Raw genomic sequence first — 24,353 nt, 5'->3', positions numbered from 1 at the left:
AATCACCATCATCATCATCGTGTGAGCAAAATATTATAACTCTAAGATTTGATCAATTGAAATGCTGAATCTGCTTTAAACAAAAGATGATAACGTTTTAATTAAGCTTTGTTGTCGTTGCAGCAATACACATTTATTTTATAAAATTTCACCGTGCAGAAATTGGTACGAATTGCAAATGATTACTGTGTGAAATGTTTAAATAACGTTCTTAAAGGTAGTGTGTATTATGTATTATGTGTATTGTTTCACGCACATTCGTGGTCAAAGAAAATTCAATCATTGAAAAAAAGATATGGATTTTAATCAATATCAAAAATAGATGAAGTATCTATAAACATCCACCCATCCATTATCTGCACACCTTATCCTCAGTAGGGTCGTGGAGGTGCTGGAGCCCATTCCAGCTATCTTCAGGCAGTGGCCAAGGGACACACAGAACTGGTTGCCAGCCAGTCGCAGGGTACACAGGGATAGACAACTCACGCGCTCATTCACACCTAGGGACAATTTGGACCTGCCGATTAACCTAACATGCATGTTTTTGGAATGTGGGGGGAAACCGAAGTGCCCGGGGGGAAACCACGCAAGCACGGGGAGAACATGCAAACTCCACAAAGGAGGTTCAATCTCATGACCTCAGAACTGTGCCTCACACACGCTAACCACTGCCCCGCCGTGCTGCTGAGCTATAAACATCTCATCTCATCTCATTAGCCGTACCGCTTATCCTGATTAGGGTCGCGGGGGGGCTGGAGCCCATCCCAGCCATCTCCAGGCAGTGGGCAGGGGACACCCTGAACTGGTTGCCAGCCAATCACTCTCTTAAAAAAAAAAACACTCGTAGGTTAGAAATTAGCGTTTATTTTACATAACACGATCCTCACTCAAAGAGAGCTAATCGATTTGTCCATCATCTTGCTGCAAGGTGTGCCTCCCAAAACAAAAAACCTTGTGAAAAGCTTTGCAAAAAAATGAAGAAAAAAAGGGTTTTGTCTTTTATGTCTTCGTAGTTTGTATTCTTTTAATGTGATTTGCAGCACTCGTTTTCAGTTGCCAAACACAAGTGGACAAAAAATAAACAATGTCTTTTTAAAGTTAGACCGTTGAGCTGCGTTTAATGTGCATCCAACGTAATCTTTCAAAATAAAGCAAGTCATACTACGTACTGCATTTTGGATGCATTTCAGATGGAGTGATCAAAAGCAACTTTTTAGTTCACATTTCCTAAATTGGAGAACAATCTTTAATAAAAAATGGAGGACTCAGTCTCTAATCTATTTACTATATCGGTTTAGTATGTTCATCATCCTTCTCTTCAAAACAACCAACACATTGGTACCTTTAACAGCTTTCGAGTATCTAAGCTTCTTGTATATTTTACTTTGCAAAGCTAATATCCCTTTGGGTATTTAAATTTTCTGTTCAGATTATACCCAAAGACATGTGTACTGAATGATTATTTCAGAAAGGTTTTGGATGTCATCGGTAACCAGGATTGACAAAATACAACCCCGTCCCACCATCTAGTGGAACATTGGGAGTAATGCATGATGACGTCATAGCTCAAAGTGACAAGACCATTTAAAATAAGGTAGATACAAAATAATCATGATACAAGACTATAATTGGTTAAAACTTATAATTGATTAAAACTGTAACTTCATTGCAAGGGAAAATTGCCTTTCTTTGCAGACAACTAAATGAATGTGACTATCACGTGGTATTTGTTCTTCAAACTGACACCCTTAGAGTAACACGTCCGTCTGCTGTTGCATTGACCACCCAAAGAAGTCTCAAAATGTATTCCAAAACAATGTTTGGCGGGGTTCAATTTATGTCCCATGATAATTTCTTGGACTCTTTGGTTTCACCTTGTCTCACATGCATCTATAAAACTCCTTGCAATTGTGTGTAGATTTTATTGTAATTCCTAGAAGGAATATGCTCATTGAACAATATTGTAATGCCCCTGCGTGTGGTCAAAGATTCACAAAGTCGCTGATGGAGTCTGATTGCTGATTTAATAATAAAAAAACAGCGGTAAAAAAATCATTCAACAAGGTGCTACTGTTGGCCGTAACTCACACCTGTTTGCCCATGTACAAAATGACAGAGACGGACTTCCGCCCAGTCACCTCCTTTCTTCCTGACCTCATGTCCCCCATAAACAGTCCATACTGAAAATAAACACAAATAACACAAGAAAAATACATTACACTATGTTGACAGACAGACAAACAGAAAGACAGACTAATATAAGATTAAGTGCAGGGTGACATTTATGTAAAGAGAGGACTGTATGAGAGTGTGATTGTGCCGACTGTGTTGTATGGTGCAGAGACTTGGAGCCTAAATGCAGATTTGAGAAGGAAATTAAATGTTTTTGAGATGAAGTGTTTAAGGAGTATGTTAGGAGTGACAAGATTGAGAAATGAAATTGTGAGAGACAGAACTGGAGTAGTAGTTGAACTGAGCAAGTTTGTGGATATGAGAGTACTCGGCTGGTTTGGACACATGGGGAGGATGGATGAGGAGCGATGTTGAAGAGGATCTACAGAGCAGAAGTAAATGGAAGGAGACCAAGAGGAAGGCCGCGATTGACGTGGATGGATGGTGATGTGAGTGAACTGCAGGAAATAGGTCTAAATTTAGTGGAAGCTAGAGCTCTTGTTGGTGATAGGAATGAGTGGAGAGGTGTTGTGAAAGGATAGTGGGATGTTTGGACACGTTGTAAGGGATGGGCAGGGCACCTGTATGATGCGGAAGGGGTAAACCAGTGAAAGCTGTCGGGCCCTGCTGTTGAACAGAAGAGTGTGTTGTGTCACCCTGACCTGAGTGACACGGCCGCTTTCATCTGGAGGGACAAAAGCATGACCAACTTGGGTGCCGAGGTGCTTAACTTGTTTGGGTGTATTTGGGTTGGCCATGGTTACATTTTTTTTATTTTTTTTTGGCTACTTTTTCCTTTTTTCTTCTCTTTGTTTTTGTGTCTGTGTTAGTCTTCCTGTTGGTCACCCTTCTTGAGGGAAATGACCAGGGTAGGTACGTAGGTAGGTAGGTAGGTAGGTAGTTAAGTAGGTAGGTAGGTAGGTAGGTAGGTAGGTTTATGTGGGATCTAAGTAATATCCCCCTCTGTAACTCTTATACCGTCTTTAACAGTGCAAATCTTATGTTATGGCTCATTGATATCTCTGAAATCAACAAAAAGAAAAGCCACTGAGAGTTCACCACCTTTGCTCAATTTCAGCATCCTTGTATGTAATTATCAATGATGAAATAAGGGCTGCCACAAGATGCAGGAGGCCTTTGTCTTCAAATGACTTCTTTCAAACAGTAATTTCTGAAGGGATGGAAGTCATGAGCTGAACTGCAAACGTGCAACCATTTACACAAACTGTTCGGAAACAGAAGTCATGGGATGGATTGAGAAAGGAAGATTAGAGAGCGTATGGATTTGCACATGAGTAGTTCAATATTCAATTTGTTGTCATGTAATTACTTTCACAGTGCCTGGTTTTCACAAGATGGTATGGACATATACCATATTTGTAATATTCTTCTTGTAGTTAATGCACAATCCTACGTATTAATGAACTACAAGAAGTCTAGTGTGTTATTCACGGTACCATTTTGCATGATTTACCCAATTTTCTATAAATTATTGCAAAGGGCACTAATATCTATGAGGTTTCCTGACAAAAAGTGAAGGCGCCTGAAAAAAATATAGGCCGCAATGACTGACGCTCACAACTCCTGAGTCACGTGCTGGAACATGAACTCAATGCCCTGAAAAGGGACTTGCAGTCAAACTTTACTGCTCTTATTTCCTGATTTCATCGTCTTCATATATAAACGCAATAAAAGACAAATCATTCAGTTAAATACCAAACCAAGCCAAAATAGAATTAGAAATACAATACAAAAAAACAGTTAAACCATTCGGTGACCAAATATGGTCAAACAAAGGTAGATCATTGACACTCTGTTGACCCACCCCGTGTTCCAGAAGGAAAAACAAAAACTTGAACGAGCAATGGTCTATATAAGTAGATGGCTTTTAAAGCGTAGTCTCACAAAAAAATCTAAATGTATTCGTGTAGCACTTTTTCAACACCGAAATGTAACTAAAAGTACTTTATGAAAACAGAAAAGTGTACAAAAAGAAAATAATCACTCTATCTAACATAATAGAACATCAGACACACAAAAAATGGGTAAAAAAATAAACCAAAAAATGAAAAAAATAAAGACATAACATTAAGAATACCCCTTGCCTCCAATGACTCAAATGGGTGCGTGAAATGTGCGTTTGTTCGGTAGTGGTCCAAGGGGCCTTAGGCACAAACTTCCAGCTGTGTGATTTGTGTGTTGTTTTGTTTTGTTTTGCTTTTTTGTTTTTGTTTTACCTTAAAAAAAAAAACGATTATAAAGGGTTTGGTGCGGTTCATCAATGATTTCCTTATGGAAAATAACCATTAGATTTCAGGAGTGGCTTTGATCATAGCGAGGAAGCCCCCAATTCCTAGTCTTGCTTCCTGTATCCAGTGATTGAAGGGTGTGGGTGGCTCCGTATGGCGAGTACTGGCGTAGTAAAGCAGTGTAGTCTGAGTAGCAAAACTATGTTTAAGTACAGACAGTTAACGCTTCAAAGCTTTTTTCTTTCAACAAAAAAGATGACTAACTCCCTTAGTCATCGTCGGCAAGAGAGATTGGATCACATTATATCAAATCAAATCTAATTCATTTTAATCTAATCAAATATATTTGTAAAGAACTTTGCAGGCAATTAGTTGCCACTCAAAGTGGTGTATATAAACATTCAGCATACAATAAGATAATAAAATCCCCTTGTTTATTCCCACCCAACCAAAAAAACATAATACACAGACTAGCACAATGGTTAAAGTACGATAAAAACAAAGAAATTAATAATAGAAATAAAAAAATATTATGGCAAGGCACAGGCTAACCATGTGAGGAAAGTGACCTGAGGGAAACTTGACGTTCCGTGCACCTCCTCAGGATTGTGATCGCAATGATGACCAAAATCGTGTGATCACGTCAATGAAAAATGTGGGCGTTGAAAATTTCTTGCAAAGTCCACCCATGCGTCGTTTATGCATAAGTTCAGTGTTCTTGCGCTAAAATTTTATTTTGCAAGCCAAGTAACCTTCTAATTATGGAAAGCATTGTTTAGATATTGGAGGTATCACAAATGCAAAGAAAATATCATAAATCAAAGTGAAAAGTCTGCTTGAAATTCGTCTTTTCACAAAATGACGTTTTCTTCAGAAGTTTTCTTGGAAATTAATATTTTCAAGAAACATAGCAAGGTTCCACTGTTGATTACTTAACAATGGTGAAAGCTAGAAACCTGTTGTTTTTCCTAATGAATGAGGAGAGTTGAAGCTGTCTTTTGATTAGTTCTATGTCTATTGGCTACAGAAGAATTTTCAGTTGGCCTTCAAAAATGTGTCAGAATGAGAAATATTGTCTGTTTTAAAATATGTTACTACCTCTCAAGCCTCCCTACTATTACACAGTGCGCTGATAGGAATTTATTCCTTTAAAAGCTGTAAGTACTTGTGATTTTTGTTTTTATTATGTCCTTCTTGACTCTTTCATTGCTTTAAAAAACTGTTGTCTGATGTAGCTTTTAGGCCTTGCGTGTTTTTTCTGTGGTAGATTTTTAGCATGGTGTTTGTTGACTGTGGTAATCACGCAGTGTATGTGTTAATTACAACTCTCATTTTATATGATCAGTAAAATTTATGTTTGGAATAATTTTGAGTTTCAGTGTCAGCAACACTACTTGATTATCTCATCTCTTTATCTCATTAGCTGCACCGCTTATTCTCAGTAGGGTTGCGGGGGTGCTGGAGCCCATCCCAGCAATCATCGGGCAGTGGGCAGGGGACACCCTGAACTGGTTGCCAGCCAATCGCAGGGCACACAGGGACAGACAACTCATACTTGATTATAAAGAAAGCAAAATTGGAGCTGTCAGGTTAGGCCAAAGTATCAACAAGGAAGAAAGAAAATTCAGAACACTGGCTCTTTTCATGTGAGGGTAATGTCTGTCATTGGGTTAATGGCCTTCTGGTTGTGGGGAAGCTCATAGACAAAATTTATTGTTTTACTTCATCCTTAGACTATTAACCTGAAGCCTGAAAGGCTCCACAGGTAGCACATTTCTGAGCAGTTCTAGACTAAACTGCCCCCTTAGCAAACACACACGAAATTTTTTGGACCATGGTCAACTCAAATGCCCAAACACACAAACAAGTTAAGCACCTCGGCACCCAAGTTGGTCATGCTTTCGTCCCTGCAGATGAAACTGGACACGAGAAAGCGGCCATGTCGCTCGGATCAGGGTGACACAACATACTCTTCTGTTCAACTGCATGGCCCGGCAGCTTTCACTGGTTTACCCCTGCCGCATCGTACAGGTGCCCTGCCCATCCCTTAGAACGCGTCCAAACATCCCACTATCCTTTCACAACACCCATCCACTCATTCCTATCACCAACAAGAGCTCTAGCTTCCACTAGATTTAGACCTCTTTCCTGCAGTGCCCTCACTACACCATCCACCCACCTCAATCGCAGCCTTCCTCTTGGTTTCCTTCTAATCTATTGAAAAAGAAGTATAACATGTTACATGCGGACCCTGACTTCAAATAGTTTCCCAACCCTGGAGTAGAACATGGAATGAGTACTAATAGGTATGAAAATTAGCAAGTAGAAGGGGTTCCAAATGTAATTTTTCTTAGGGCCCCATGAAGGCTTGGGCCGGTCCTGACTCCCACATTTCGTGATGCTGATTACAGCAAGGCCAATCAACTCATAAACGATTTGACAAGACGCAGTCATATGTTGTTAGATCATACAAAAATGCGTTGCGGCGCACATTTATTCGTATTATTAGTCAAGTAAAGTCATGTTTACTTGTATAGCCCTTAATCACTAGGAATATTAATAGTATTAAGTGTTATTAGCAGTATTAAGTGTTATTATCATACCTGTCAACCTGTACATTTTTGCCTTTCAAAGTATGTTTATTATGCATTTTAAGACGTGTATGACTTACAAGAAAATCTGTACGGACAAACGCAAATTTGTCAATTATGGGTAACATCCGGTAAACACCGACTATCACGAAACGGCAAATCAATCAAGTCAAACGAGTTCGCTGCGGAAGCCTCTAGCTCGGTATCGTTTTTTTGTTGCAAACGGGGCGAGCGGTTTGATGCTACTGTGCGCATGCGTCTGCCGCCTGGGGATTTCCCATCATGCATCATTCCGAAAAAAATAGAAATAAATGGTGTTGGATTATTTTGTATTTCGTACGGGAAATTATGATAGTTTGTACGGGCATGGAGCCGGGGAGGTTGACAGGTATGTAATATTATCATCCCCTGATCTGGAACCAACATGAGGGCAAGGAAAAACTCAAATACCTCAACATGAGGAAAATGAAGAAACCTTGAGAAAGGACCGCACATGTGGCATCCCCCTTCCAGGATTACCAGACAGCAAACGATGTTGCGATCACAAATAATACAGAGATATTGTTCACGAAAAGTATAGGTTATTCATATGCTATAGAGTAGAAGTGAGTTTTAAGCTTAGATTTAAACATTTCCACTGAGGTTGCAGATCGGATCTCAGGGGGAAGATAATTCCACAGCACAGGTGCCCCAATGGCGAACGCTCTCGAACCAGCGGAACACTTCTTGGCTCTTGGGATCACCAGAAGACCGGCACTCTCAGAGCGAAGGCTTCGGACCGGAACATAGGGGGAAATCAGATCTGAAAGATATGAGGGATCAAGTCCATGTATGATTTTGTATAATACTAAGAGAACCTTGAAATCACATCTTAGGCTAACAGGGAGCCAATGCAGATTGGCCAAAATCGGCGTGATGTGATCGGACTTTTTTGTTCTAGTTAAAAGCCTCGCTGCTGCATTTTGTACCAGCTGAAGACTCTTGATTCTGGACTTCTGGAGACCGGAAAGTAGTGCATTACAGTAATCGAGACGGGAGGTAACAAACGCGTGAATTATAATCTCCGCACCCGTCTGAGACAGTATAGGACGAATTTTAGCAATGTTGCGAAGATGGAAGAAAGCGATTCTAGTCATTTTCTTCACATGTGTTTGAAAGGACAGAAAGAGGTCAAAATTGACTCCTAAATTTGTAACTGAGTCACTCTGTGTGATGTGACATTTTACTCTTTATTTTAAGTTCTCGTGCCGCCCCCTATGTGCCCGTGCGTAAAACCGCCACTGCTCCTGAGTCCTGATCTGGAAACAAGAGGTCAGCGTAGCCGTGCACCCTTCACCTTTCCACCTTCCAGCTGGCAGACTTTGCTCTCCCAAATAAAGCCTATCACGTGAAAAAGAACTGATAGGCGGGGCCACACAAGCCTCAACCAATCACCGCGTTTGTGTTTGTTTTCCATTCAACGATAAACAGTAGACTTCAACCGCGAATCTCCTCCAGTCACGCATTGGCGATCGCTGGGTATGACGGCGCTCTTTCCTGCTACAAACTACCATAAACGCAAGACGCTCGCCACAAATGCACAATGAAGAATTCTACCGCTCGTAAAGCTGAAGATGCACGTGTGCCGCGCTGACATTGACATCGATTTTTGTCCCCCGGAAGAAGAGTGCTAGCATTTCAAGCTAGCGTGGCATCTAGCTAGCCATCAAGGGTAGCCGATTGCATGCCGTCGTTTCTGCAATATCAAAACAGCCCTGCTCAATAGTTTGTCACCAGGGCTGATACCGGCGCGGTCTTTTCAACCTGCCTCCGTTTGTCTCCCGCGTGGCTGCCCGTTGACGTTTCCCGAATATGAGATACGATGAGTCAAAGAGATACCCTAGTTCATCTATTTGCAGGAGGGTGAGTAATAATCAAATGTCTTGCCATCTCACACAGTAACAGAATGCTAGGACTTGACTGCTTAACCTCGCGCATCCCCCAAACAGTTTCATGTGATTCACTCACTTCCCTGCCATGCTTTTACATCACCCAACGCATTGAAGGGCAAAGCGTTGCGTTTCAATGACATTTTAATGGTTGTGTGAAACGTAGGCTTAAACGGGCGCTCCCTGAATGTTACGTGAAATATCCTCATATATCCGTGGCACGTTGTTTGGGTATGCGCCTGATGTAACATGCATCGTCATGCAATTTTGTTGCAAACTGACAAATAGACTGTTATTGAAGCAGTGCAAATGTTCCTAATATAAAAAAAGAACTGTGAACAGATCATTGTTAATAAAGTTACTTTCTCTGAATCTTATCCCCTTATAGCATTAATTGATCCCTGCCAAATACTTTGTTGATAAATCTTCTCTTATGTCTTGGCGTTGAAAATGACCCCATGACCAAAGATACGGTAACTTTCTCTCTCGATTATGGTATAACCTAACATAGTAATCTGTATTTTAACTTTTGTGATGAGATAGTCTGCTCTGAAGACAAGCCGGACCGTATTACTAAAATAAAATACACATTTTATTCTATAAGTTCCATGTTGTAAAGTAAAAGTCTCCCTTTGTTAGCCAGTTAAATAGGTCAAGCAACTTCACACACTGATTTAAATATTTAAATGATCAAACATTTGAATTTTATTTCACATCGATAAATGCACAACATGTGTACCAGCAACACCTTTTCTGAATATAATCTAATTGTTACATGTTTGCATAGACAATTAGTAATGGTGATTCCAATCTTTTCGGTGTACTTGACATTTCAAATTCAATTTTAGAATGTATCTATTACACTTAGATTTATTTCTAAATTTCCATATTCCATTGGCAAAGGAATACCTTATTCAGGTAGTATTTTCCTTGTTTAATTGTGTTTTTACTTAATGACAGAATAAGAACATTGTGTAAAATGGTGGATTTTACTCACTGTGAGATGTTTTTCCAACCAAAATAAAACATAATCCTTAAACTGGGCAACATTCAGTCATAGCAAGCAGGTCTGATATTTTTAAGTTGACATTTTCCTGGTTCACCACAAAAAAAATATATAAAAGATAATAAAATAAGCAAAGTGGTCATATGCAAAATAGGCTAAGTGAAGTGTTTAGGGAACTTGGCTGAAAAAGAAAACGTCATCGGTGGTATATAACTTCAATAAGGTTGGGAAGCAAGGAACTTGTAAATGAAGAGAACCTGCATACCACATTACAGGTGTGTATAGCAAATACAATTTCAACAACAAGCTAAACACCTCTGCGATTGTTTGCACTAAATCTCTTTCATTAACACTTGTCATTATTGTCAAGACACACAAAACATTCAGATGGTTTTGTCGGGCCAGCCAATGGGATACAGATAACTGAAATTGTTCTATATACTGGTAAAAGTATGGTTGTAATGTGTTTTATGTATGGCTTGTAAACAGGTTTTACCCTTGACCTTTGCCCACAGCAGATATAGGTTGTATGTAGTCACGATGAAAATGTTGTATTTGTATTGCTTAATCAATAATTGTATTGAGTAATCACATAAGAATGTTTTTTTTGTATTAACATGTATTGCTGTATTTTCTGACCACTGTTTATTGCTGATAGTGGGAAAAGTACAGACAAAACAACACTTGGGCATTTACATGAGAGGAAGTGATGTGCTATAGTGTAGTTTTTTTTTTAAATGTTTGTATTAGATTCTTGTGTTTTTAATACTACTCTAAGTATTTAAAACTAATGTACTTGACCTTATTTTTATATCTTCTGCTATTTATTTACGGTGATTGTCACTGATGAAACCTGACAGTTTTTACTTTTCAGAGTTAAACTGTTTCTCAAAAAATGAAAGTAAAGATGTATCTCTGTTGTAAATCCCGCACAGCACACCTCACAAAGTTACCTGAAGTTCAACTTAATGTGTTCATTTACAATTTCAATACTTTTTTCCATTTTCATATGGATTTTTTTATCAGATGTGGTGGCACGGTAGGAGCCATATTGACTTGCCCACTGGAAGTTGTGAAAACACGTCTGCAGTCGTCATCTATCAGTCTCTATGTTTCTGAGGTTCATCTGAGTACTGTCAATGGGGCTAGTGTGGCCAGGATGTCCCCACCAGGACCGCTTCACTGCCTCAAGTGAGTCTTTATTATTGCATTTATTCCATTGCACAATCCATCTTGCATCAATTAGTTGTGTCATTATAATATACATCATGCATGCACTGAATTTCCTTGCATCACGAGAGCTTGTGTTCAAGTGGTCCTAAGACAAAATCTTCCTTGTTCATTCCGAGAAGACCATTGCCACTTCTTTAAATATTAAAAATGGTGTGTTGACTCATTGGTTGTCTAAAATTTTAAATACTTTATAGCATTTGATAACAGGATACTTTTTTCTTCTAATATGACTTTGTGACATTGAAAAATATACTGTACAGAGTCCAATAATAACCCCGCTTGTTATTTGGTTATTTTATTCATGAGGATTTAAAGTATGGTTATGAATATTTACTGTTCACTTTTTTTTTTTTTTATAGCCCATTTATTTTATTTTTATTTGCCCTTTCTTAGGTTAATACTGGAGAAGGAAGGACCCCGCTCACTCTTTAGAGGCTTGGGACCAAACTTGGTAGGGGTGGCACCTTCCCGGTGAGTGGATAAAGTATTCTCACAGTAGCAACTTCTTGTGGAAATCTTTAAGCATTGTACATTCGATCTCATTACAATTCAGTTGGACAATACAGTGCTTACGCAGACAAATAATAGTTCTTTCATTTCATTATCTCGTGTGCACTTTAGCTGCTGGAGGCCGAATTTAAAAAAACAAATCTTAAAAAAAAACGTTACGATTTTTTTTCAAGAATATCTTTTTTAAAATGGTAGAAAATACTGACTTACTTACAAACTTACCATGTATTAACTGCTTGAGCACAGTACCAATAAAATCAAAAGCAAACGTTGATATAAAGAATCAATAAAGAATTTACAAGAAGGAAAGTGTACAAATACTTAACCAGTTCCACCCATTTAAATGAATTGGGTATATTTTAATACTTTGATAGTTTGTTGATTCTCAATTAATTAAAAAAGAGGAATCAAATAAGAAATTAAATACAAATAGATACATGCCAATATCATTTTATCTCACTGTTTTAATCCCCTTTTCAATACAGGCAATGATTCTCACTTTTCAGTTGTCGCTCATACTTGTTTAATAGATTTATATCTTTACTTAAGTAATTTGCTTTTGTCTTCAATGTTTTAAAATGACTTTAGCTCATAACCATGACACTCTGATCTACGGATGCTGTATCAAATTGGTTATTTTATGACTTGCAAATGATTTGTGGTGTTTTGAGTTAAACTAAATCATAACATTCTTTGGTTTTGATAGAAAATGGCCTATATGGTTATTAGTATCTATTCACATACTTTGCAACAAAAGTTTTGGGCTCTATGAAAGATCTCTTCCCCTGTGGACAAGAAAATCTTGAAAGCAAGATGTCAAATATTAGTAGTCGTGGGACCAGGTGAAATGACCTTGAGAGGGCTGGCACTTTGTAGGTTACCCTCAGCAACGCACTATGCAGCAATGGAATCATCAATTTTCCAACAGGTTGACTTCTTCGCTGTTGCGGGGATGCTGCAGCCCCATCACACCTGACTTTGGGTAATGGGCAGGGGAACCCCTTGGCTGGTTAGAAGCCAGTTGCGTACTTGCACAATATGAATATAGGGCATACACAATTACATATACAGAATGTATACTCTGTGTTTAGTAGTCCCGATGAAAGCGTTTTCACACAACAGCAGACATTAGTGAGATGCCTGACCATTTATAATAATTAGTGTGGTCCTGATACAAGCAAAGTGGTAGCTAATGACAGAAGGCTACTGTTCCATTGCTAAGCATTAGTCAAGTGCTTATTGGCACACATCCACAAATGAATGTGCAGTGGGTTGTGATGTTTCTGTGCAACGACAGTTTTAAAGGTGATGCCCTGAGAAATATTTCAATTATTTACCACAAGAACTACAGTATGCCAAGGCCTTTTCAGCCTTCTGCCATCTTGGAGCAAGGAATTCTTTTTTTTTACTTTCAGAACTGGTCCATTCAAGTTTGTTTGGATTGGTTTAGGCATGGAAAATTTTTTGACTTGGATGAGACACTTTCAGGGATAACTTGAATGAAAACTAAGTAACATTTGTCATCAGGATCTTTAGCAAAGATTTAAGAGGAAAGGGCCAATTTATATAACCTTTTCCACGTCAAAACTCCTGATTTTTTTTCATCCAAAAACATTTTTTATCAAGCTTTCTACTAATGTAAGCTGGGTCAGATATTGAAATATTGATGGAGCAAAAATGTCAATGTTTGCTAAAAGCAACAATCTTAATCTCAATTATATTTACCTTGGTTTGGCTTCATATTCTGTCTGACTTTTGAAGTCAAAGTCATAAGTCATAATACATATTTCTTCAATATACAGTGTGTGGTGTGTACAAATATCCCTGTACTGGACCTGTAAATATTTTCCGATAGAACATAATTTAGATTTCAAGCCAAAAAAAAAAAATGTTTAGTGTTTAATTAGTTCAAACTAAATTGAACTAATGACAATTTCCTGCTTTGAGTGGCTAGCTTTTGAGCTTCGGCAGGCAAAGTGTATGTTTATCTGATTTCAAGTTCTCGTGCAAGAAAACCGATGCCTGTTGGTCTTAAGGCTTTTTCTATCTAGAGCAGCAGTCTCAAACTCACTGGCCCGCCAGCCAATTGCGGCCCCGAAGGATGATAGTTGGAGACACCTGCTTCATTATGCAAGTAAAAAGACAGCGTGTGATATTTGCCCACTAGATGTCGCTGTATTCTGTCGCTCCAATGCAAACCAGTGCTAAAAGCACAACAGCTGAAGACAAAATTCGGGGACTCAAAGTGACCAAAATTCACCTTATTACTCTTGAAAAGAAAAAAAAATAGAATAAAAAATTCAAAAAAAAGAAAAGAAACAAGAAGAAAACAGAAAATAAAATTAACTAGAAAAAAAGAAATAAGACAAATTAAAACTCCGGAAAAAAGGAAAAATAGAGTAAAATAAAAGATGAAAAGAAAAAAAAGAGAAAAGTGCATTTGTTTCCGTTTTTGTCTTTTTTTCTCTATAATTCCTTCTCTTTCTTTCCCTTTTCTTTCTTTTCTCCATTTTCCTCTTTTGCTCCGTTTTTCCCCAACTTTTTATTCCCATTTTCCTTTTTTGCATCTTTTTCCTTCTTTTTTTGGGTTGCACTACACATTCCAGCGACATCTATTGGACACATATAAAACACTGTTTCTTTGAGAACAGTGAAATGTTTATAGCTGTGCTTTTTGTGTGGAAAACCCCATTTGGCCAAACTTCACCCTGACTGTAGCTTCAGCTGCCCCGAATTCAATTAAGTTTAAGACCCCTAATCTAGAGTGTGCTACAAAAACACAGCAAATAAAGTGTATTTTTATAAGGTAGGGAAATATCAGTTAGTATTACCACAGGCAGTTTACTTTAGCGCTCTTGTCACCACACGTTGACAGCAAATACTTGTTCACTCGATTAATTTTATGTACATTTGTCGAGTAAATAAAACTATCATATGTAAGTGGATCGTATGAATACTGTATCACATTATGCATTGTATAAAATTTGAATCAGAATAAAAAGAAACAGTTTAAATTGAGATATAGCTCTTAATGCAATAGGAGGTTTTGTAAGAAGATCATTAAACCAATAGTGTTGGGTTCCCTTCTTGTTGACATAATCATTTTTATTTCTTGTTAATAGGGCAATCTACTTTGCTGCTTACTCTACAGCCAAAGAGAAATTGAACAGTGTATTGGAAGCTGATTCCACACAGGTTCACATGGTGTCAGCTGGAATGGCAGGTAATATGAGCTAGCTGATTCGTCTACAATTGGAAATGTTTTTATTAAACTCCATGACCTCTTCCAAAATACTGGGGTGAAGTAATTATGCACATAAAACTAGTGTAATGTAGGTTGGTCAGAAAACTTAAAGATTAGTGCTAACCCATACATGCAAGTACCAGTGGTGGTTTTGGAGACGCAAAATATGAATAGTAATCTAACATTCCATTACGCAATCTGGGTTTGATTCCCCTTGCCTCCAATGTTAAACAATTGTATGCAGTTGTATGCAATTGTTATCTGTGGCATATTCCTACTGATCAATCAATGTGCAAGTACGGCACTTTTTAAATTTTTGTCCATCCCTAGCTCTAGCAGAAGTTTTCATCCCATGCGCCTTAATTCAGTGTTTTAAAAAATATACAACAACAAGCTATTTTTTGGGGTGCGCCTTATGATCCTGTGCACTTTATAATGCGGATAATACGGTATTCCTACATTTGATTGTTGATTTTCTGTTACACTTAAATATGTAAAAAAAAAAAAAAACATCGACTAAACCAGATGGGAAAGCCCACTATTACAATGGGGGTCATTCATGCTGCTGGAGCTTCAAACAAGAATGGTGTCTGTGTGTAAAACTGAATCTCACAGGTGCACTGCATTGCTATTTTTAGTATATCATGACTCAGAACTTTGCAGCCAAGGTCAGCGTCAGACAAACCAACTCCCCCGTAGCAAAACTATTGGCGGTCGGCAATGCAATAAGACCTGAGTGGGCTCCAGTAACTGGAGTTTGATGTCCACCCACCCAATTTGTATACAACATCTTATTCTGGTCAGCTTGAGTCTATTCCAGACAATTAGGCAGGGTACACCATGTACGGACCACAAGTAGGGTAATTATGAATGAATGAATGAATGAAAACTTTATTTCGAACATAAAAATAAAAACAGGACAAAAACAATGAGTCAACAACGAAATAACAGCAGATAATTGTTATGTTCTGGGAATGGCAATAATATATTTGTCGAGTTTATTAAAAGTTTGTTAAAAAGTAATTATGATAATTTTCTTTATGGAAGTTAATTGTGCATTAGCTGTATATTACCTGTATAGCGCTATTTGCAAATGAAGCCTAATTGTTTCAATATGTCTACAGGTTTTACAGCCATTACTGCAACTAATCCAATATGGCTTATAAAGACTCGTCTACAGCTGGATGCCAGGTGAATGGTCAACATCATGATGTCACAACTAGAGGGACCTTTTCTGCTGTGCAGAAAAGAATAGTCGATGTACGGACAGGAGACAAAGAATATATACTAAGGAAGCACCAACATGAAAATGTGGTGCTGAAACTGAAAACAGAAAATGCGAAATGCTTGGTCAAAATCCAGAAGAAAACACAAAGAAAACACACAAACAAAAAAACTTATTTTGCACTGACATGCTAAAAAGGTAAATTACTGACTGGTATTTTGCTAGGTGCTGATTTTAAACATTTGATCGATAAAATTTTCGAATAGCAACAACAAATAAGGCATTTAAGTACCTTAAATAATCCAACTAGACATTAAAGTAATACAGAAAAAGTAAAACTGTTGAATGATATAAAATATATAGGTTGGAGTTGCTGCACTGCACAATCTCACTCTGTCCTTTTTAAGTACCTTTTTTTTTTGAAAATATAACCTTTAATGGACAGGAGTGTGAGTAGTGACGAAAAAAGGAGAGAACTGAAATGGCAACAGTCACACCTTATTCAACAAAGTAAAATAATAAAAAATAGTAAATTCAACTCTTTCCGTACGTAGCTTAGCCATAGGAATTTGGTGATGAACGGACTGGATGTCACAAACAAAGTACTTGTGTATGACTTAAAATGGTTCAACTGTACCATGTAAGCTCTAAAATTATCATGTAAACATTCGCCAAAGTTCAGCAAACGTCTAACAGAAATGGGAAACGGAGGGACACACCAACTTTGAAGAATATGTCTTTTTAGTAAACGCCTGGCAGATCTCTCTTTAGCGCGATTTCCATCTCCTTCGTTCGTGTGAAAAATGGAAAAATAAGCAGTCTCATCAGGATATACGTTCCCGGGGGATTGCCTTCATCCATAGATGTTGTTCATATAAACTATCACCTAACACAAAGGGAAACAAAATGAGCATGTGCAGTACTCTTAAAAACAAGTTTAAGAAAACAAACTGTTTCAATATCAGATTATTTGTGGTTGTATCTCAGGAAATATTAATAATAGCATTGATTATGTTATGTCATAAGATATTATTATTTTCTAAATTTAAACATTGTTAATTTCTTCTAAATTCGAGACTTAGAATAACTTGGTTACAACAAAATAGAGACTGTAAATTAAAGTACTCAGGGGTTAATCTATTTATATTTTCACCAATGGTAAAGGTTATATAGTATTTTTTCTTCTTGAGATCTTCTTATTTTATTCTGCTGTTTTTCAGAAATCGGGGTGAACATAGAATGAGCGCCTTTGAATGCATGCGCCGCGTGTACCGGTCAAACGGCCTACGAGGCTTTTACAAGGGCATGTCTGCATCTTACGCTGGCATCTCGGAGACAGTGATCCACTTTGTGATTTACGAAAATATCAAACGGCGGCTGTTGGAGGCCAAAGCGCCCCAGAACATGGACGAGCAAGAGGAGGTGTCAAAGGATGCTTCAGACTTTGTGGGGATGATGCTTGCCGCTGCAACATCCAAGACTTGTGCCACATCCATTGCCTATCCTCATGGTAAGTGGGATTAGAATGAAAATGACATTCTAAATTTGCCAGACTATAATTTGTACCTGTATATAAAACACACCCATTCTATTATAGGAAAGGAAACAAAAAGTAGATTTACAAGCTGTACTGGACTCAGAGCTGCATATATATATATATATATATATATATATATACACATATAACCATATTTTAATGACTATAAGGCGCACCACAAAGCCTTTATTTTTTTCAAAAGCTGACCGAGCGCCTTATAATACAGCGCCCCCTATATATGGATAAATATTGACTCGCAAGGTCTCGCAACTAAGGCAAGCAGCCGCCGACTAGATTTTCCCCCGTTTGCGAAGTAGTCCGTGGTATATGTTGGGATATATATATACTGGCGTTCATTTCCTAACCAATTATACAGGTGTTTCATTTCCTAACCAATGTTTCAATCATCATTTAAATCGGTCACTATTGGCTAAAGTTATTCGGAGGTAAAGGAGGAGGGTCCTTTTTAGAATTTACAGGCTCCCATAGGCTAAACCAGGGTAAAACAAAGCCTGCAATTGGCCGAAAAAGTGTGTGAATCACACGTTAGGTTGCGTTATTTGTAAACAGGAATTATGGGGCTAAACAGATTGCTCGCAACAGGCAACGTCTATCAATGCAGATGCTTCTTGGCGGATTTTTTATTTTATTTGTCGGCAAATTGCGTGTTTTGGAGTGTGTAAATATTTTACACTGTTGGATTTACTACACTCACGGATGTAAAAGGACCATGGTTGCGTATCTTTATTGAATGTGATGGCTGCAAGACGACTTTGGTGAGCTACCCCAGCTTTATAATTCCCAGTAACTTGTTTCAGACTGATCTTGATGTTTCTGTGGTGAGTCGATTTTTAAATTAATTCAATTCGATTTAATTCAAAGCGTTTATTGTCAGATGCACAGTAAAGACCCACATTTCCCTGCACAACGGAATTCTAACTTTGCTGTCCACACAGTTGCCAGCAAAAAAGAAAATAGAAACTAAAAAATGGTTGGCATTTATTGAATCCAAAGAGTTTAACCTTCCTAATGATATGTGTGATGACGCATTTGAGTGATTGGTGACACGTGACACCGAGACACGTATTTACTTCTTTGCGGGCCGTTGGAATTTTAAGGGGTTAATAAGTTTGACTGAACTTTCTGACTGTTTGTTGACATTTCCACTGTCGCGCCCTATAGTCCGGTGCGCCTCATGTATGGAAAATGCACACACAAAAAATATTTTGGGGGGTGCGCCTTATAGTCGTGAAATTACGGTGTGTATATATATATATATATATATATATATATATATATACACATACTAAAAAATATATGTATATATCTATTTGCCACATGGAAAAAAAAACAATTTTGACTCTTAATGTACATATATGTACCTTAACAGATTATTTCTGAACCGTGCTTTTTAATACAACAGCAATTTTGCTGGATTAAAATATAACAGATCCAAGAAGAAAAAAACTGTATCAGTAATCAGCATTTTAAAACTTGCATCATGCGAACGTCTTAATGCGGGTTCTATGATCGAGTTAGGATTGGAGAATAATTAAGGGTAAATAATTTCCATATTTCTTTAAAGCACACTGGATTATAAAGCACGCCACCCAAAAATAACCTTTTGTCATTTTTTTATATATATAAGGTACACTGGATACAAGGCACACTGAATTGGAAAATGTTACGTATTTAATTTACAAAACATTGAATGCAACGTGAACCAAAACCGGGATGCTGCGGTGAGTGTGCCAAAACCTAACCCCTACACCACACATGATGCAGATGACATATGAAAAGGCATTCCATTTTATCTCTTTGTCATACTATTTTTTTCACAGTGCCAGAAAGACTGTTGGAGAACAGGGAAAACCGAAAGTTGTCCTGAAAGATATAAATAGATGCAAAAAAGCACAACGAGGGAAACAACTCTGGAGTGTATTTGATTATAAATAGGCCTTTGCCTTTATATCTTTCAGAACGACTTTTGGTTTCTCCATTCTAGCACTGTGAGTAAAAATGTGATGAAAAAAATAAACTCGAATGCCTTTTCGCATCTTCACTGTAACACTTGTGGTTTAGTGGTTTTAGTGGTTTTGAAGCTCTCATAGCTGTGGGCGTCCGTGGTTTGATTTACGTTGCATACAATGTTTCGCAAATTTGGTCAGGGATGTTTTTGAATGATCAACCATTACAGTAGTATACTGTCAAACTTTGTCGAGAACTGTACACAATTAAATACTGTAATAATTTCCAATTTTATCAACTATCATTTTGCAGTACATATGGCACATTGGGTTATAAGGCGCATTTTCAAATTTCTGTCTATATTGGGGTTTAAGTTGCGCCTTAGAGCCTGGAAAATAGGGTTTTTCTGCCAAAGAAAAAGTAGCTTTTTAATCTTTGCATTGATTTTCCATCTTTTTTTATTCTAGTTGGTTAAAGCACTCATAAAAGTGGTGCAAAAATCCACATAACTGCATCTTCATATAAGCCAATGCGGCTTTTATAACAAAAAATAGAGGCTTTTAGTTTGGAAAATACGCTAATGTTATGCGCCACTCAAATTGAATTTGTATTTTGTGCCATAATTTACAGAAGTGATCCGCACACGACTACGCGAGGAGGGCAGCAAGTACCGCTCCTTCTTCCAGACTTTAACAACCATTCCCAAAGAAGAGGGCTTTCGAGCCCTCTACCGCGGCCTCACCACTCACTTGGTACGGCAGATTCCCAACACCGCCATCATGATGTGCACCTATGAGATGGTGGTTTACATTCTTAATGGTTAATGTGATTTCACATCTCTGATATAACCTGTCCTTGCTGTCCTAACCCTTTCCGGTTTTGGTCAAACAAACAAAAAAAAAACTGCTTGGAGGCTGCAACAAAAGGTCAATATACTACAGGAGGCTGTGTATTGAGTCTGACTGGATGATTATTTAAGCATTAAATGCACACATAAGTTAAGTTTGAATGCTACTCATGCTAATGTGGGGTGTGACAGTTCAAACAAGTTATCCCTCACCCCAATAATTGACATCAATCAAAGTACTTCCAAACAAATTGCTGTTGCACTTACTATTTTAAATAATAACCACTGACTTATTTTTCCAAGTGGATCTGCTATTTGCAGTGGTCAATTTTAATTGGGGCCATTTAAAGTCAGACATAGAGGGGACTGTGCCTTGTGTAGGAAAGTCTAGATTTGATCCTACATTGGCTAACAAGGGTAATGTGATGCTCTGAAGTACAGAACTCTTCACAATGTGAAGTAATTGAATTGCGCACAGTGGTTCAGGCACTTTTGGTTTCGTCATAAGTATACAATTGAGCGCATTTGGGTTTTACAAACCTTTCTGCTCTTGCTTTTCGTGCATTTAAAATTATCCCTTAAACTACCGGTAGTTATTTATGATAGGGTTCAAGTACTGTACTAACTCAATCAGTATACTCTGTGGAAATGCCAATTGAAACCACATGACTTGGCCTCCTTTATATGTACTGTAAATATGCCTGTTAAAGGAAGTAAACAATAATACATTTAAAAAAAAAGAAATATTAATGACTAGTTTTAACAAATTGTAATATTTAATACATTTAGTATTTGCTTGAATAATAAAATGTCTTTAGTCTGGTCTGTAAGAGCAAACAATGCACTATTCTCCAGTTAGAGAGAATTCCCTGACTTGAGGTGTGACAATATTTTCTTGAATTTTCAATCCTCTTTTTTAATCAGAAAAATCCACTCTTCTTGTTCAGGACAATCCTTCTTGTCTTCCCCTGAAATTTTGAGGGTCAGTTCATGTTAATGAATTAAAAAGTCGTATAACTGTTTTAAACGCACAACACTTACGTTTTTCTAATCATTTTATACATTTAGTTATGTAAACATACTATTCTGTACTATTTCATCACTGGCTATAATAGCGCTTAGATAAAATTAGCATTTTTCACAATCCACTTTTGCGGGCATTATTCACCGTAACTGAGATTATGCTGCCTAGATATTGTAAGTTCGAACAACCTAGCTTTATTAGATGGACAGTTTTGCTAGATGTTTGAATGGGGTAATGTTCCAATTGCCAACATATGTGACTCAACTTTCTTACAGATGCTATTAAAGGTATTCCCAAACAGATTTTATTTTTCAATTGGGCACAAAATGTGTATTATTTATTATTATTTTATTTTATTATTATTTATTATTATTATTCAGCCAGTATCAACCAGCTATCGACGTGACTCGTCACCTTTGATCGGCGCCGGGGTGTAGTGTTCCTCCCCACAATTACAAAAATATGTTGCAAAGTATTCCACACGCTGGGGGACTTGAGAAATTTAGTCTCCAAGTTGACAAATCTGGCTCGTTTCCTCTAAAGGTGTAATGTCATAAAAGGCATACAACACTTTCAAAATGGCGAATCCTGTTAAAACAACATGTGGGGCAACCTCCGAAACAACCATTTGTGGACATTTATTAAATTATGATAATTAGGGTAGGGTTTCCCTGTGTTCAATTGTAATGGGAAGAACTTCCTGCAACTGAAAATATAAGCTACATATTGCGAGCATTTTACCCAACACCTTTATAGGGAGATATGTCTTAAAAATATTTACACCTTTATTGTTTATGAATATATTCTGGATTTAAAATCATATATCTTAATGAATGCACACACATTAAAATCACATATGTAAATAGCAGATATATTTGTGAATCTGTAGATAATGATTCACGCTGGATTTTTTTAATGATACTGGGGAAATTGAAGAAGTTGGCATTGAAAGTCCCTAAAAAGTCCTTGAATTTTTCAATGAAAAAAGGTGTACGAACCGTATGGATGACAAAGACGAGCCATGCTATCTTCAAAACGTATTTTCTCGGAAAATAATTGGAATATAAAGATGAAACATATATGGGTTTTGTGCAAAAACCATACACAATTTCCTCACATTTTGCATGTTTAAGAATTTGGGAATACCTTTAAAGCCACCATGTGTAATATTTGACAACTAGGTGTCACTGTGTTGTCTGGAACAAGCGGGGTCCAGTGATAAACAGCACGCTGTGGTGACAGGATGCCGAGCCAACTGAAGTGGGGATTCCACGGTGTAAATGAAATACAAATTTATTGATCCAAGAATGTTTTTCACAAAAAATTACATTGGTATGATAGTTCATGTATTTTTCCCCCTAGTATTCAAACCAATGTGTTTTTTTTTACTGGATTTTTTTCTTTAACCACTCGAAGGCACTAAATATTACACACTGTCCCTTTAAGGAAGCTTTCGAAGAGACTTATGCAAGCTCCGTAACATATGCTTGACATCAGCAGTCACAAAGTCCGTTAGGTGACTATGCCAGTTGATGCTAATTCTGCCTAAATCGAAGTGGTTCCCTACACCAGGCGGTCCAGTAATGGTGATTTTGGCCCGGTCTTAAAAACAACGCTCAGAAAAGTGTCAACGTGATCTGCATAGCTCAGTTTAATGAAAATGTATTTTTACTTTCTGTGAAGTTAACCTTAAATGGAAAGACTGATGCGGCTTACCAACGACATTGTACAGGATGTCCATGCAGTCATCCGATCATCTGATGTTTGTATTCCACCCATGTCTGCTTGTGAAGGTGTGCGTCGTGTGTGAGAGTGGGGGTTTTTTAAGGGTTATTGATCTATCTTCGTTATTCATTATCCATTATCCGTTATCGGTCAGTTCATAATACGCTACAAAGCCTAGGAGCCGGGACACTTACTCTCAGCCAAAAGGCCAAGCTAAGGTCCTAGTCCTAAAGCCATGCTGCGATCATTGCGAATGCACCGTTCCCGGAGGTACTGCAATACCGGGCCGATGCGTGGAGTGGACAGAGCAAGCTCATATTCCATCTCCGAAATAGAGTGCTTGCTAAAACGAAAGAATAATGTCATTTAATCATGTCTTGAACGCAAGAGACCAAGAATGAGAACGTATGCACTCTGACAAGGAACTGCAGGTTTTTATCTTTTTAAATAAACCGTTGCCTTTTTCCTGCTGACATTTTCCATGTCGTTGATGAGCTTTGAAAATTGTTTCTCTGTCTATGCATTGTCATTACTTGTATATATAACGTTGATCGAGTTAATAAACTGGAAAAAAAGTGCAAGTGTCGTGTTTTGGTTTTATAATGCCAATTTGTAGCAGAAGGTGGCAGCAGTCGTACAGTGTTTTGAGTGGCAAAACGTGCTTTGAATTCCAACAATGTTGGATCTAATCCTTGGTATGAATGACAAAATTTAGGATTCATTTTGGTGAATTCAGCTAACTTAAAAAAATAATTTATGAACGATACACTGCTCTTCCCCGTAGAAAGTAAAACTGTAAATATAAAAGGCAGGGTCTTTTGAGGTGTCTTTAAAAAGTTTTTTCTCTACTAATTATGAATTAACAATGCCCAACATGTTTCAGACAGCCCTTATCTGCAGGTTTATTTGTCAATTTTATAAAGAAAACATTTTTTAATTTATTTGCTAAGACTTCATCTCCCACCATACATATCGCGAGTCCCTTAAAGCTACAGCAATACACAGGTAAACCATTAATACTCATGCATGAATTTCCGATTTCAAAGTGGCTTTTCTTTGACAGTGATTGTAAATCCTTGTTTCTAAATAAATCA

The 24,353-nt window shown here is 37.6% G+C and overlaps 1 protein-coding gene and 1 pseudogene across 4 annotated transcripts; one reads left to right on the top strand and one right to left on the bottom strand.

The window, feature by feature from the left end:
- Positions 1 to 8,481: 8,481 nt before the first annotated feature.
- Positions 8,482 to 20,603, top strand: LOC148358478 (solute carrier family 25 member 36-A). 4 transcript variants are annotated; one of them, XM_088345766.1, is made up of 8 exons: positions 8,482 to 8,723; positions 8,789 to 8,914; positions 10,973 to 11,137; positions 11,573 to 11,650; positions 14,812 to 14,912; positions 16,058 to 16,124; positions 17,379 to 17,668; positions 20,294 to 20,603. In XM_088345766.1, the coding sequence occupies exons 2-8, from the start codon at positions 8,874 to 8,876 to the stop codon at positions 20,485 to 20,487; spliced, it is 936 nt and encodes a 311-aa protein (XP_088201892.1). In that variant the 5' UTR covers positions 8,482 to 8,723; positions 8,789 to 8,873; the 3' UTR covers positions 20,488 to 20,603. The 4 variants fall into 4 exon arrangements, with proteins under 4 accessions (XP_088201892.1, XP_088201891.1, XP_088201894.1 ...); XM_088345765.1 differs by having other exon boundaries at positions 8,482 to 8,914; XM_088345768.1 differs by lacking the exons at positions 8,482 to 8,723; positions 8,789 to 8,914 and adding an exon at positions 9,203 to 9,413.
- A 2,904-nt stretch (positions 20,604 to 23,507) lies between these two features.
- Positions 23,508 to 23,663, bottom strand: LOC148358477 (U2 spliceosomal RNA; annotated as a pseudogene).
- Positions 23,664 to 24,353: the final 690 nt, after the last annotated feature.

The sequence above is a fragment of the Urocampus carinirostris genome, chromosome 10 (genome assembly GCF_059441175.1).
Source record: "Urocampus carinirostris isolate Australia breed hairy pipefish chromosome 10, RoL_Ucar_1.0, whole genome shotgun sequence".
NCBI lineage: Eukaryota > Metazoa > Chordata > Actinopteri > Syngnathiformes > Syngnathidae > Urocampus > Urocampus carinirostris.
The sequence above is the reverse complement of the archived record's forward strand: the minus strand, read 5'-3'. Positions and strand labels throughout refer to the sequence as shown.